The sequence below is a fragment of the Piliocolobus tephrosceles genome, chromosome 2 (assembly GCF_002776525.5).
Source record: "Piliocolobus tephrosceles isolate RC106 chromosome 2, ASM277652v3, whole genome shotgun sequence".
In the NCBI taxonomy this organism is placed as follows: domain Eukaryota; kingdom Metazoa; phylum Chordata; class Mammalia; order Primates; family Cercopithecidae; genus Piliocolobus; species Piliocolobus tephrosceles.
This window is the reverse complement of record NC_045435.1, coordinates 93,066,803-93,079,207: the sequence shown is the minus strand read 5'-3', so window position 1 is coordinate 93,079,207 and position 12,405 is coordinate 93,066,803. Positions and strand designations below refer to the sequence as shown.

The 12,405-nt window shown below is 37.9% G+C and overlaps 1 protein-coding gene across 2 annotated transcripts in view; it reads right to left on the bottom strand.

Moving 5' to 3' along the window:
• The window catches only part of ANO10 (anoctamin 10), a 253,672-nt gene that overhangs the window by 229,942 nt on the left and 11,325 nt on the right, over positions 1 to 12,405 (bottom strand). The window contains exons 2-3 of one of the 2 annotated variants that reach the window (XM_023231375.1): positions 7,076 to 7,225; positions 1,389 to 1,586 (exon numbers count right to left, since the gene is read on the bottom strand). In XM_023231375.1, the coding sequence (XP_023087143.1) occupies positions 1,389 to 1,586; positions 7,076 to 7,214 (337 nt within the window). In that variant the 5' untranslated portion in view covers positions 7,215 to 7,225. Of the gene's footprint in view, positions 1 to 1,388; positions 1,587 to 7,075; positions 7,229 to 12,405 lie in introns of both variants that reach the window. The other variant, XM_023231376.1, reaches the window with a different exon arrangement.

The following is a 12,405-nucleotide window of genomic DNA, read 5'->3' as shown; positions in this document are numbered from 1 at the left end:
CATATTATCGTGTTAAACCAGGGATGGAATTGAAGAAGTTTGCCTATATGGCAAATTATCCTCCTTCAAACTCTCAAGCCCATTCCATTCCCTTCTGGAGTCAAACATCCTTTCCATTAATGAGAGAGAAGAAAGTCTTGTAAGAAAATATTGTTGCAGGCCGGGCACGGTGGCTCAAGCCTGTAATCCCAGCACTTTGGGAGGCCGAAACGGGCGGATCACGAGGTCAGAAGATCGAGACCATCCTGGCTAACCCGGTGAAACCCCGTCTCTACTAAAAAAATACAAAAAACTAGCCGGGCGAGGCGGCGGGCGCCTGTAGTCCCAGCTACTAGGGAGGCTGAGGCAGGAGAATGGTGTAAAGGCCGGGAGGCGGAGCTTGCAGTGAGCTGAGATCCGGCCACTGTACTCCAGCCTGGGCGGCAGAGCGAGACTCCATCTCAAAAAAAAAAAAAAAAAAAGAAAAAAAAGAAAATATTGTTGCTATTTGACAGGTGAATCCTCTTAAATAAGGTAAATTTCATCTTGAACATTTATTCACTCAGGTATAAAAATCCAGAGTAAGTGAATCCAAAGAAGTCTAATCACATCTTCTAACTCTGAAAGCCCTGGCAGGGATCAGTTTGATTCTGAAGCTAAGCTCCCATCCTGTTATCATATCCACCCTGGCTTTCCCAGTTCTTTCCTGAAAATATTCTCTACTAGAACCTGTTTTGGGGCCAGTATAGAACCAATGACCCTATCACATTCAGCAGGAGCCAGAAAATTCAGGAAATGAGGTTTCTAAGGTACTGAACTACTACTGTGTTTCTCATTACTACAAATTTTTTCTAATAAATATTCACATGTGGTTATTTATAGAAAATAATCTCTACTTATGCAACTTTCTATAGTTAATTTCTTTTTACATGACTGTTTTCTTGTAGAGTTAGAAAATATAATACTTTTTTTGGAGTATTTTGTTAACTTAGAATTGATTGGTGACAATCATTCTGCATTCCAAAAAAAGGATTTTTCTGTATCAAGCTACTGAATACTCATAAGAATTAGAATAGAATAATATAAATAAGTTACATGTGTTCTTCTAATTTGTGTTCATCCAGGGGAGGCAAAGGATGGCAACAGGCCAAATCTAGCCTGCCACATGGTCTTATAAATAAAGTTTTATTGAACACAGCCTCGCCCATTCACTTACTTATGGTCTATGGCTGCTTTTTTGCTCTACAATGCCAGTGTTGAGTAACTGCAGCAGAGACCACACGGACTGCAAAGCCTAAAATATTCACTATTTGATCCCTTACTGAAAAAATACTCACTATTTGATCTATTCATCATAAACTTCTTTTTGATAAATGGATTCTAACAGAGACAAAGAACTTAGGGCTTACCATTGAAACCTTTGAAGTTCTGTCTGGTTCTGTATGTGAAGGCTCTCATGGTGTTATCATTGCACTCTTTTACCAATCCCACTGCTTCTGCTCCCAGTAACATTCTAATCTTGGAGGCACCAACAAGATATAAGTTCTGATTTTCTAGTGTTTCTTGTTCATATTTATTTAACAATGGTCTAAACAACAACTGGGCACCTTCAAAAACAAAAGATAAGTACAATCTTAGACAAACATAAAAGATTCAAAAATAAAAACTTTCTAAATAAATATAATGTTTCTAGTCTGGTAGAAGAAAAAGAAATTATATTAACAATTTAAATCCATCTTCCAAGTAAATAACGTAAGTACATTAGGGATGGCAGTTCTTTATAGTTTTTCAATAAATGCAAAAACTGAAAAATGTAGCAGTAAGTGGCCTCCCACTTATTCAAATGTGAAGGAGATGAGACAAGAATTCAGTATTTACGAGCTCTAGGTATAAAAGTGCACTAAATAAAAATATAGAACAAAGACTGCAGTTTAATATAAACATAATAGACCAAAATTTAAGAAAATTAATTTGGAACAAAATGTTTCAGTAAAAAGAAAAACCAAAAATGTAATACAATTACACTGGACTGTAACAGATTTTGTGAATGTTAAATACTAAATAATAAAAAGCAATATAACTTTTCACTGATTTTTCCCATAAATTTCTATGTTCTATTTGGTTTAATATTTTTCTGAAATAAGTTACCAAAACATAAAGAGACGCTATGATTTGATTATGTACATGTAATTATTACTTAAAAGATTATAAAGAAAAAAGATTATTTCCACCTACATCAATTTTTGTTGTTTTTGAGACATGGTCTCACTCTATTGCCCAGGCTGGAGTGCGGTAGCATGATCTTGGCTCACTGCAACCTCCACCTGCCAGGCTCAGGAGATTCTCCCACCTTTGCCTCTCGAGTAGGTGGGACTACAGGTGTGTGCCACCATGCCAAGCTATTTTTTTGTATTTTTTGTAGAGGCAGGGTTTCACCATGTTGCCCAGGCTGGTCTTGAACTCCTGAGCTCAAGAGAGCCAACCACTTCGGCCTCCCAAGTGCTGGGATTATAGGCATAAGCCACAGCGCCCGGCCTCAAACTTTTAAAGGTACATTTATTTCTTTACTATTTACCCTCTAGAGATGGTTGAGAGGAATGATGAAAATATTAATCAGATGATAACAGGATCATGAGCAGAATTTGTACTTCATTTATCAAATGGATTAATATATTAAGATGAATGCATTATGACACTATTATCTAGGTAATGTACAGTAAAGCTATTAAAGACTTTAGTAAAAGGTGTATTCAATTTACAGAAAATACCAATGGCTCTTAAATATAAGATCCTTAACCTCATTCATATTAAGACAAATGTAAAAACTATACCAATATGCTGTTTCTCACTTCTCACACTGCAAAGATAGAAAGTTTGATAACAGGTTGGTGAGCATGGTAGCTGTGAAGGTACCCCACTCCACCAGCTCTCCCTTCAAGACAATCTGCTTTGAAGAACAGGGTTGACTGCCAGGCTCCTGTTGCCACACCTTAAGATGCTTCCCCCAGCTGCCTCCAGCCATCAGCTGGGCACAGAGGGGATACTGGAACAAGGCCATTTCTGCACAACGTAAGTTTCCTTTAAAGGGCAACTTTAAGCCTGGCTGTTAGTTTCTCAGAACTGGGCTGTGGTCTGAGGCTCTTCGGACTCAATTCTCCTTCCTCTCCTCTCTCCTTTCACAAGTGTCAAACTGACAAAGTCTGAAGGCTCTCTAGACCCACTCTTGCTCCCTCCTCCTTCTTTCCACAAATATTTCTCTCAATAAACTTCTTGTTCATCAAATCCCATCTCTTGTTTGGAAGACCCAAACAGACACAGTGAGTTTTTGGGGAAAGGCATCCCAGTCATTTTTAGTGGGACAGCAATTGGCATAACCTTTTTTTATTAGTTAATTAATTAATTAATTTTGAGACAGTGTCTCGCTCTGTCACCCAGGCTAGAGTGCAATGGTGCGATATTGGCTCACTGCAACCTCCGCCTCCAGGTTCAAGTGATTCTCCTGCTTCAGTCTCCAAATAACTGGGATTACAGGCTCACACAACCACGCCCAGCTAATTTTTGTAATTTTAGTAGAGATGGAGTTCCACTGTGTTAGCCAGGCTGGTCTTGAACTTCTGACCTCAAGTGATCCTCCTGCCTTGGCCTCCCAAAGTGCTGGGAGTACAGGTATAAGCCACTATGCCTGGTCTGGTATAACCTTTATGAAGAACCATTTGTCAACATTTTGCTTTGAAAAAGAGCATTTTTCTCAGATGTTTGGTGATCTTTCATTATATGTTCATGTTTAAGAAAGAGGTTCTGTGAGGCTAAACGGATTTTCTGAGGGCTTGTATAGAGCTCATCAAGGATGGCCTTTAATGTAAGGTCTTCCTCCCCTCCATTAACCTTTCCCTTTCAAATTGTTCAGGTGACTCCTTTGTTAGTTGTTTTCACGTCATCAAATAACATGCTTATAGAGCTATTTCTTGATTTTTCAGTTTTAACCATTGAAGATGAGGATTTTTAGCTCACTTTCCTTCTTCACCATTTCCATTCATCATTCCCATCACCTATTCTCACAATATGGTTAAATCATCCTTTGGTTACATCAAGTCAGTGTGTGATTATGACTACATGTTATATACAGTATGCTATGATTTTCCTTTCTCATACTTTCCATTTTCCCAAAAGTTGCTGTCTTGTTTTATCATTTGCTTAGTTTATTATGTACCTATCAGTAAGCCAATCCCCCAAGTTCTCTGCCAACTGTCTCTCTCCTTGATCCACTGACACAAAAGATAACCTATCAACATCATCTTCTTGGAGAACTCTTTCTTCACTCTGCCCTCACACCTCACTTTTCTTTGTTCTCTTTCTAGAACTCCTTTTATTCAGATGTGTACCTCATGAACTTTAATTTTCTTATTATTTGTTCTCATATTTTCCAATTCTTTACCTTTTTGCTCTTCTTTCTTGGAGGCTTTTCTCAACATGATCTTCTAATAATTTTACTGAGTTTTTACATTTTAACTTCATATTTTCACTTTATAAGAGCTGCTTTTTTCCTAAATGATTTTTATAATATCCTATTCTTGATTTATAGATGTTACATCTTCTCACAACTCTGAGTGCTGGGATTTTTATTATCTTTTGGTTTTCTTCTTCTGAATAGTCTATTGCTTTTATCTGTTTAGTTTTAGATTTCTCTTTTTTTTTTTTTTTTTTTTTTGAGACGGAGTCTTGCTCTGTCGCCCAGGCTGGAGTGCAGTGGCCCGATCTCAGCTCACTACAAGCTCCGCCTCCCGGGTTCACGCCATTCTCCTGCCTCAGCCTCCCGAGTAGCTGGGACTACAGGCGCCCGCCATCTCGCCCGGCTAGTTTTTTTTTTTTTTTTGTATTTTTAGTAGAGACGGGGTTTCACCATTGTAGACCAGGATGGTCTCGATCTCCTGACCTCGTGATCCACCCGTCTCGGCCTCCCAAAGTGCTGGGATTACAGGCTTGAGCCACCGCGCCCGGCCTAGATTTCTCTTTCATGTTAGGAATTGTTCTCAGATGTTTGGTGATCTTTTATTTCATGTTCACATTTAAGAAAGGGGCTGTATGAGGCTAAACGGAAGTTCTGAGGGCTTAGATGGAGCTTATCAAGGATGGCCTTTAATGTAAGGCAGTCTGGTCAAATAATTTTCCGTTAGCAACCCCCTGATTTCTGCACCTTTAGTTATTTTGTCTTAAGCCGGTCAGATTCTCCAAAGAAAGATTGTCCAATCTGCGTCCTACGAGGTGTGAATCTCACTGCTAATATTTTGGAAACTGAATTAGGTATGTGAGTGGTGGAGTGGGGGAAAGGGGAATGGTATTCAGTATCTTATTTTCAGTTCAGAATCTGTGCCTTCAATTGTGTATAGACTCCTATGCCAAAAACCATGCATCTGACCATCTCCAGAGAATAAACCTCAAGTCTTCTGCTGGGGTTGTAGAATATGGAAGGGATTCGAGGATTTATTTTTATTTTAATTGACACATAATAATTGTATATATTCATGGAGTACATAGTAGTATTTCAATACATATAATGTAGAGTGCTCAGATCATGGTTGTTAGCATACCCATCATCTCAAACATTTATTATTTCTTTGTGTTGGGAACATTCAATATCCTCCTTCTAGCTATTTGAAACTCTGTATTATTTCTTAAATGGGTCTCAGCCAGTTACCTTTTCTTCTTGGTCCTACTTTTATCCCCACCTCCATAGGTCCAGTGTCCCTAATTCCTGAGTCATTGTGGGTATTGTGCAGAGTAAACCAAATTGCATCTCAACTTCCTTCCCTGTCAGCTTAACTTTTGGCTTTCTCAAATCTGACAAGTCAATAACTATTCAGCCACCTATTTCCTAGCTTCTACTTTTTGCTGCTCTTACATCTTTTCCTTTTTTTTTTTTTTTGGTCCATGTGACTTTGGTCTTTTACATATTTTTTATTATTATTGTTAATTTAATAGCAGGTTGGAAGAGAATAAAAGTAAACATGAGTATAAACTCACTCCCTTCACCTGGAAGATGCTGAACACTTTTTTGGGAAGATTTTTTATGATCGCCCAAAAAGTGTGGAAAGATGCCCATCCCTTCCCTGTGTGTCCCTGGAGGCACACAATCGGCAAAAAGACCACGGGGAATACACTGGAATCTTTCACACTGAAACACTATATAATTCTTAAATCACAAAAATTTTAAAGAACAGACTTAAGTTCAGTGAAATGCTCACATTTCTGCAAGCAAATACTCTTGTTTTTAAGTTTCCTTCTGGTTCAACTGTTTGAAAAAATTTTTAATTCCACTTTGATTCCAATTTTATTCTTAAGAAATAACTTCAGTTTATAGTAACAGTTTTTTTTTTTTTTTTAAGAGTCTAAGTCTAGTCCAGCGTTCAGAGACTCTGTGCAGACTAAGGTGTTGTTTTGTGTAGTTTACAAAATATTTGCTCATGTAAAACACTAAAACCCCCGCTGCTTTCTCACCCAGACTGGGAACCCATGTCACCTTTCAAGAGAAGGCTAAACCTTGGCATCTGAAGTCATTCCTTGCCACTGCAGAAAGTGCTGCCATGGTGTCATCTAGCCTTTCCCTTTACTTTTACAGTAAATATACACGATTCATTTGTTCATGCCATGCATTGCTTTGTGACAGCTCTTCCAAGTACTTTTCTTTATTTTAAATTTCTTTCTACCCTGATGGTAACATCTTTGCAGGCAGAGACTATATTTCTCTCTCCCTTAGTACCATAACTGGCACACAAAGACCATACAATAGATACTTGTCCATTCATTTGACAGATACTTTTAAGCACCTACTATGCACCAAACACTGTAGTAGGCATACTATTTAGAGCTGTGAAGAAAACCACTCATGCTGCTTTCAGTTTAATGGGAACTTAAAGCCTCCTGTTGATTTAGGACCTCCTTCCAAGTCCCAGACAGATAATAAAAGGCAAAAAATTTAACATTAGTAAATAAAATATACCAATGAAAATTACAAAATACCTTTGCAAATACATTTTTAGTGACTGAGCATACAGTGTGGGAGACCAGACTAAGTCTGAGTAGTGACTATTTTACTCACCTCCATCTTTTTTTTTAGCTATAATTCTGTTTTTCAGCCATTCTTTGGTTTCTTCTTTGACATCCTGAGCAAGTTCTATGACCACCAAAGGCGTGAAAGAACTCTCAGAAGTATTCAAAGCTGATAAGGTCACTTTCATCTTTGACAAATCTGCTGAAAATTAAAATAAAGAGTGAAAATGGGTTGTTATTATGGCAAAGAGAAATATGCTATAGACTTCCATTTTCTCTCAATTATACCTAATTCTGGCTTCCAAGATCAAAGCAAATTTCTCATGATTCAGACGGGTTATACGACAGACTCAACCAATGGTTCAAAGTACATGTGTGAGCCAAGCTTTGGAAAGAACGCCATCCTTTTCTATAAGCAGCTCAGAATGCAGCAGAATAGATATTTGTGTAAATGAAGGATAACAATGTAAAATGTGCTGTCACACAATAAGAAAGTATTTTCCAAGAATGTGGCATCTGAACAGGATTCAGAGGAATGAATAGGAGTTTGCCAGATACACAATGAGAGGTATCCTAAGTGGACAAAATTTTATTTCCCTAGAAAATTATGATGAAAAAACAGCCAAGAGGCTCAGAGAAATACAAATGGTTAGGTATGGTTGGAACATTAACTTTGTGTAGGAGGAAAGAAAGGTGGCAATGAGCTGGTATCCAACTAGGGTCCCAGATTACAAAAGAAATGGGCTTTGTCTAACATACAATGGGAGTCACCAATTCATTATGAGCAGGGAACTGATGTAGTCAGTAGGGAGCTATTACAGATCACAAAGGGTCAGCCTAGAGAGTGGGAGGCCAGTTAGGGGGCCATTAAAGTAGTCTAGAAAAAGCTGATACTGGTCTGAACAATGACAATGAAGAGGAAAGGATAGCTGGGGGTTAAATCTATAGAAGCAGACAACTGGGCTGAATATAACTACTAAAAAAAGAAAAAGAAAAACAAAAATGCTAGTGGGTAATGAGTAGTCAGGGTGTAATTATATGGAACTCTCTACAGTACCCATCTCAGCTAGGCAGAATTACTACTATACATTTCCTCCAAAACTACACATCCTCAAAGTGACACATTAACTATGAACACAAGCCAAGACTTCCACTTCCAGGACAGTAGATTAAAGGGTTCAAACTCTTCTGCTGAAGACAACTAGACAACATACACCCACAGTCACATACATAAATATGTGCATATATATGTGACACCACAAGTGGAAAATTCCACACATAAGTACTTAACACAAAGTTGATCTCACGTACAAAATTATTTAAAATACTATATAACATTACTTTTAGGCTATATGTGTAAAGTGCATTTGAAACATAAATTTCACGTTTAGCCTTGGGTCCCATTCCCAAGAAATGTCATTATATAAATGCAAATATTCCAAAATCTGAAAACACCCAAAATCTGAAACACTATTGGTCCCAGCATTTTGGATAAGGAATACGTGACCTGTATTTTTAAAAATTTGTGAATAACAAAAAGTCAACTAAGCTGGGCATGGTGGCTTACACCTGTAATCCCAGCTATTTTGGAGACAGGTTGGAGGATCACTTGAGCCCAGGAGTTCAAGACCAGCCTGGGCAACATAGCAAGACCCTGTCTCTAAAAAAAAAAAAAAACAAGGCAGTGGGAAATAATGGAGTCCAGAAGACAGCTAAGCACTTGCAACCAGTTTCTCTGGGGTCTCTGCTGAGAGGGTGAGAAGCTAAGCAGGGCTTCTGTTGGCCATGGGAGGCTTGGGGACAAAACATGTAATTAGTAGAGAACTGATCAAGGAAGACAGTCAGATAAAATCCACTTTGAACTGGGACCTGAAAAGGCTACATTCTAAACAGAATAGTGAATGAAAATTAGATAACCCTGATAGGAACTAAATTCTAGGTTTGTATCATTAATCAGGAGAAAAGTTAGTACGTACGAAAACGAAAAATAGTAACAAGCAATAGAAACAAACACATAATAGATTCAAATAATGTAGTTGAAAGGACTTTAAAATAATGATCATATATTCAAAGAACTAAAAGACAAGATTGATAACTTTGGCAAAGAACTGAAAACTATTTTTAATGGAAATTCTAGAATTTAAAAATATGAGTCAAAATTGAGAACCCAAGGAAGGCTTTATAGAAAATCGGACAAACTAAAGATAAAAACCAATGAATAATAATACAGGCACAAAGAAAATATCTAGAATTAAGCCCTGAGGACCAAAAAAAAAAAAAAAAAAAAAAAGAAAATACAGTAAAAAGAGTAAGAGACAAGGAACTAAAAGGGGGAGGTATTAGAATACAAACAATATCTGAAGAGAGACTGATCAAGAATTTCCCAAAGCTGACAAAATAGAGGCACAGATTTAAGAATCTCTATATACCTCCATCAGGATAAATTTAAAAAAGCATAATAAACATCAGAAAAGCCAAGAGAGAGAAAAATCTTAAAGCAGAAAAATAAAGACAAAATACCTTGAAGAGCAATAATTAGACTGAAAGAGTATCTTCAGTGTACCAAGAGAATATTATGGCTACTCCAAAATTATATACTTAGCCAAAATATGCCTCAAGAATAAAAGAGAAATAAAGCCATTTTCAAACATACAAAAATTGAGAGGATTCATCAGCATATTTCCACCAAAGAAAATGAAATGGTATTTGTTTTGTGGTTTTGTTTTGTTTTGTTTTTGAGACAGGGTCTCACTCTTTTGCCCAGGCTGGAGTCCAGTAGCATGGGCCACCACACCCAGCTAATTTTTGTATTTTTTGTGGAGATAGGATTTTGCCATGTTGCCCAGGCTCATCTCGAACACCTGGGCTCAAGTGATCCTTTCGCCTTGGCCTCCCCAAATGCTGGGACTTCAGCTTCAGGTGTGAGCCATTGCACCTGGCCTTTTTTTTTTTTTTTTTTTTTTTTTTTTTTTTTTTTTTTTTTTTTTTTGAGACAGGGTCTTGCTCTGTCACCCAGGCTAGTCTGGAGTGCAGTGGTGTGATTGTGGCTCACTGCAGCCTCAAACTCTGGGGCCCAAGCAATCCTCCCACTTCAACCTTCCAAGCAGCTGGGACCACAGGTGCGTGCCATGACACCCAGCTAATTTTTTTATTTTTGTAGAGATGGGATTTCCCTGTGTTGTCCAGGCTGGTCTCAAACTACTAAGCTCAAGCAATCCTCCCTCCTCAGCTTCCCAAAGTGCTGGGATTGCAGGTGTGAGCTAGTGCGCCCAGCCAAGAGTGTTAAGACAGAAAGAAATGATTGCAAACGATCTGGCATCTGCAACATAGCAATCTCACATTTAGTGAACAGACAGCATTCGTAATATAGGAGCTCCTCTACTGCCTTTTAAATTTAATTTCTTCTTTACTAAATTTCTCTTTTGTTGAATTTCTCACTACATATAAGATACTTTCTAGGTACCTACGTACAAAATTCTACATAATCTTCCTAAAGCTCTATAATTTATACTTTAAAAACCCAGAGGAAAATTGAATGAAGAAGTTACTTTGTTAAGCTCACAGTAAGCAAGAAGTTAGTTTCCCATGATATACAGCTTAAAATTAGAGAAAATAGAGTCATTAGAGATATCCAAATTCTATGTTTTTTCCTACTAAATGAAAACTTAATTTTTAATTGTCTACCATACAACTCTGTTGAAGATGAGCTAAACAGGTCAAGATAAAATGACAAAGTGAAACCATATTACAGAATCTTCTGACCTAAAGCAAAATTAAATATATAAAACAAGTAACACAGTGCCCAAATATTAATAACAAAAAATAGTCAGCAGCCAAAGAGTAAACCTCAAGCCAAAATCATGACCAACTGAAGACAATACCAACAATGAACTGATTGACAATTTAGAGAATTCCAACCATTTACGGTCATGCATCACTTAATGACAAAGACAGTTCTGAGAAATGGGCAGTTTCACTGTTGTGGAAACATTATAGAGTGTACTCATACAAACCTAGATGGCATAACCTACGACATACCCAGGCTATACAGTATAGCTTATTGGTACAAATCTATACAGCATATTACTGCACTGAATCCTGTAGGCAACTGTAACACAATATGTATTTGTGTATCTAAACACAGAAAAAGTACAGTGAAAATATAGTATGAAAACTTAAAAATGAGGCCGGGTGCGGTGGCTCAAGCCTGTAATCCCAGGACTTTGGGAGGCCGAGACGGGCGGATCACGAGGTCACAAGATCGAGACCATCCTGGCTAACCCGGTGAAACCCCGTCTCTACTAAAAAATACAAAAAAAAGAAAACTAGCCGGGCGAGGTGGTGGCCGCCTGTAGTCCCAGCTAGTCACAGAGCGAGACTCCGTCTCAAAAAAAAAAAAAAAAAAAAGAAAACTTAAAAATGAATACACATGTATAGAATATTTACCATGAATGACACTTGCGGGACTGGACGTTGCTCTGGGTGAGTCAGTGAGTGAGTGAGTGGTGAGTGAATGTGAAGGCCTAGCACATTATTGTACACTACTGTAGACTTTATAAACACTGTACATTTAGGCAATACTAAATATATTTTTAAAAGTTTTTTTCAATAATAAATTAACCTTAGCTAACTGTAACTTTACAAATTTTTTGATTTTTTGACTTTTGTAATAACACTTAGGATAAGACACAAACACATTGTACAGCTGTACAAAAATATTTTATTTATGTCTTTATTCTAGAAACTGTTTTCTATTTAATTTTTTTTTAGTTTTTAAACATTTTTTGTTAAAAAACTAAGACACAAATACATTAACCTAGGTCTACACAGGGTCAGGATCGTCAATATCACTGTCTTCCACCTCCACGTCTTGTCTCACAGAAAGGTCTTCAGAGGCAGTAACACACATGGAGCTGTCATCTCCTACAACAATGCCTTCTTCTGGAATACCTCCTGAAGGACTTGCCTGAGGCTGTTTTACAATTAACTTTTTTTTTTTTTTTTTTTGAGACGGAGTCTCGCGCTGTCACCCAGGCTGGAGTGCAGTGGCCAGATCTCGGCTCACTGCAAGCTCCGCCTCCTGGGTTCACGCCATTCTCCTGCCTCAGTCTCCCGAGTAGCTGGGACTACAGGCGCCCGGTAGTTTTTTTTGTATTTTTTAGTAGAGACGGGGTTTCACCGTGTTAGCCAGGATGGCCTCGATCTTCTGACCTCGTGATCCGCCCGTCTCAGCCTCCCAAAGTGCTGGGATTACAGGCTTGAGCCACCGCGCCCGGCCTACAATTAACTTTTTTTAATATAAGGAGGAGTACACTCTAAAATAATGATTAAGAGTATAGTATAGTATAGTATAGTATAGTATAGTATAGTATAGTATAG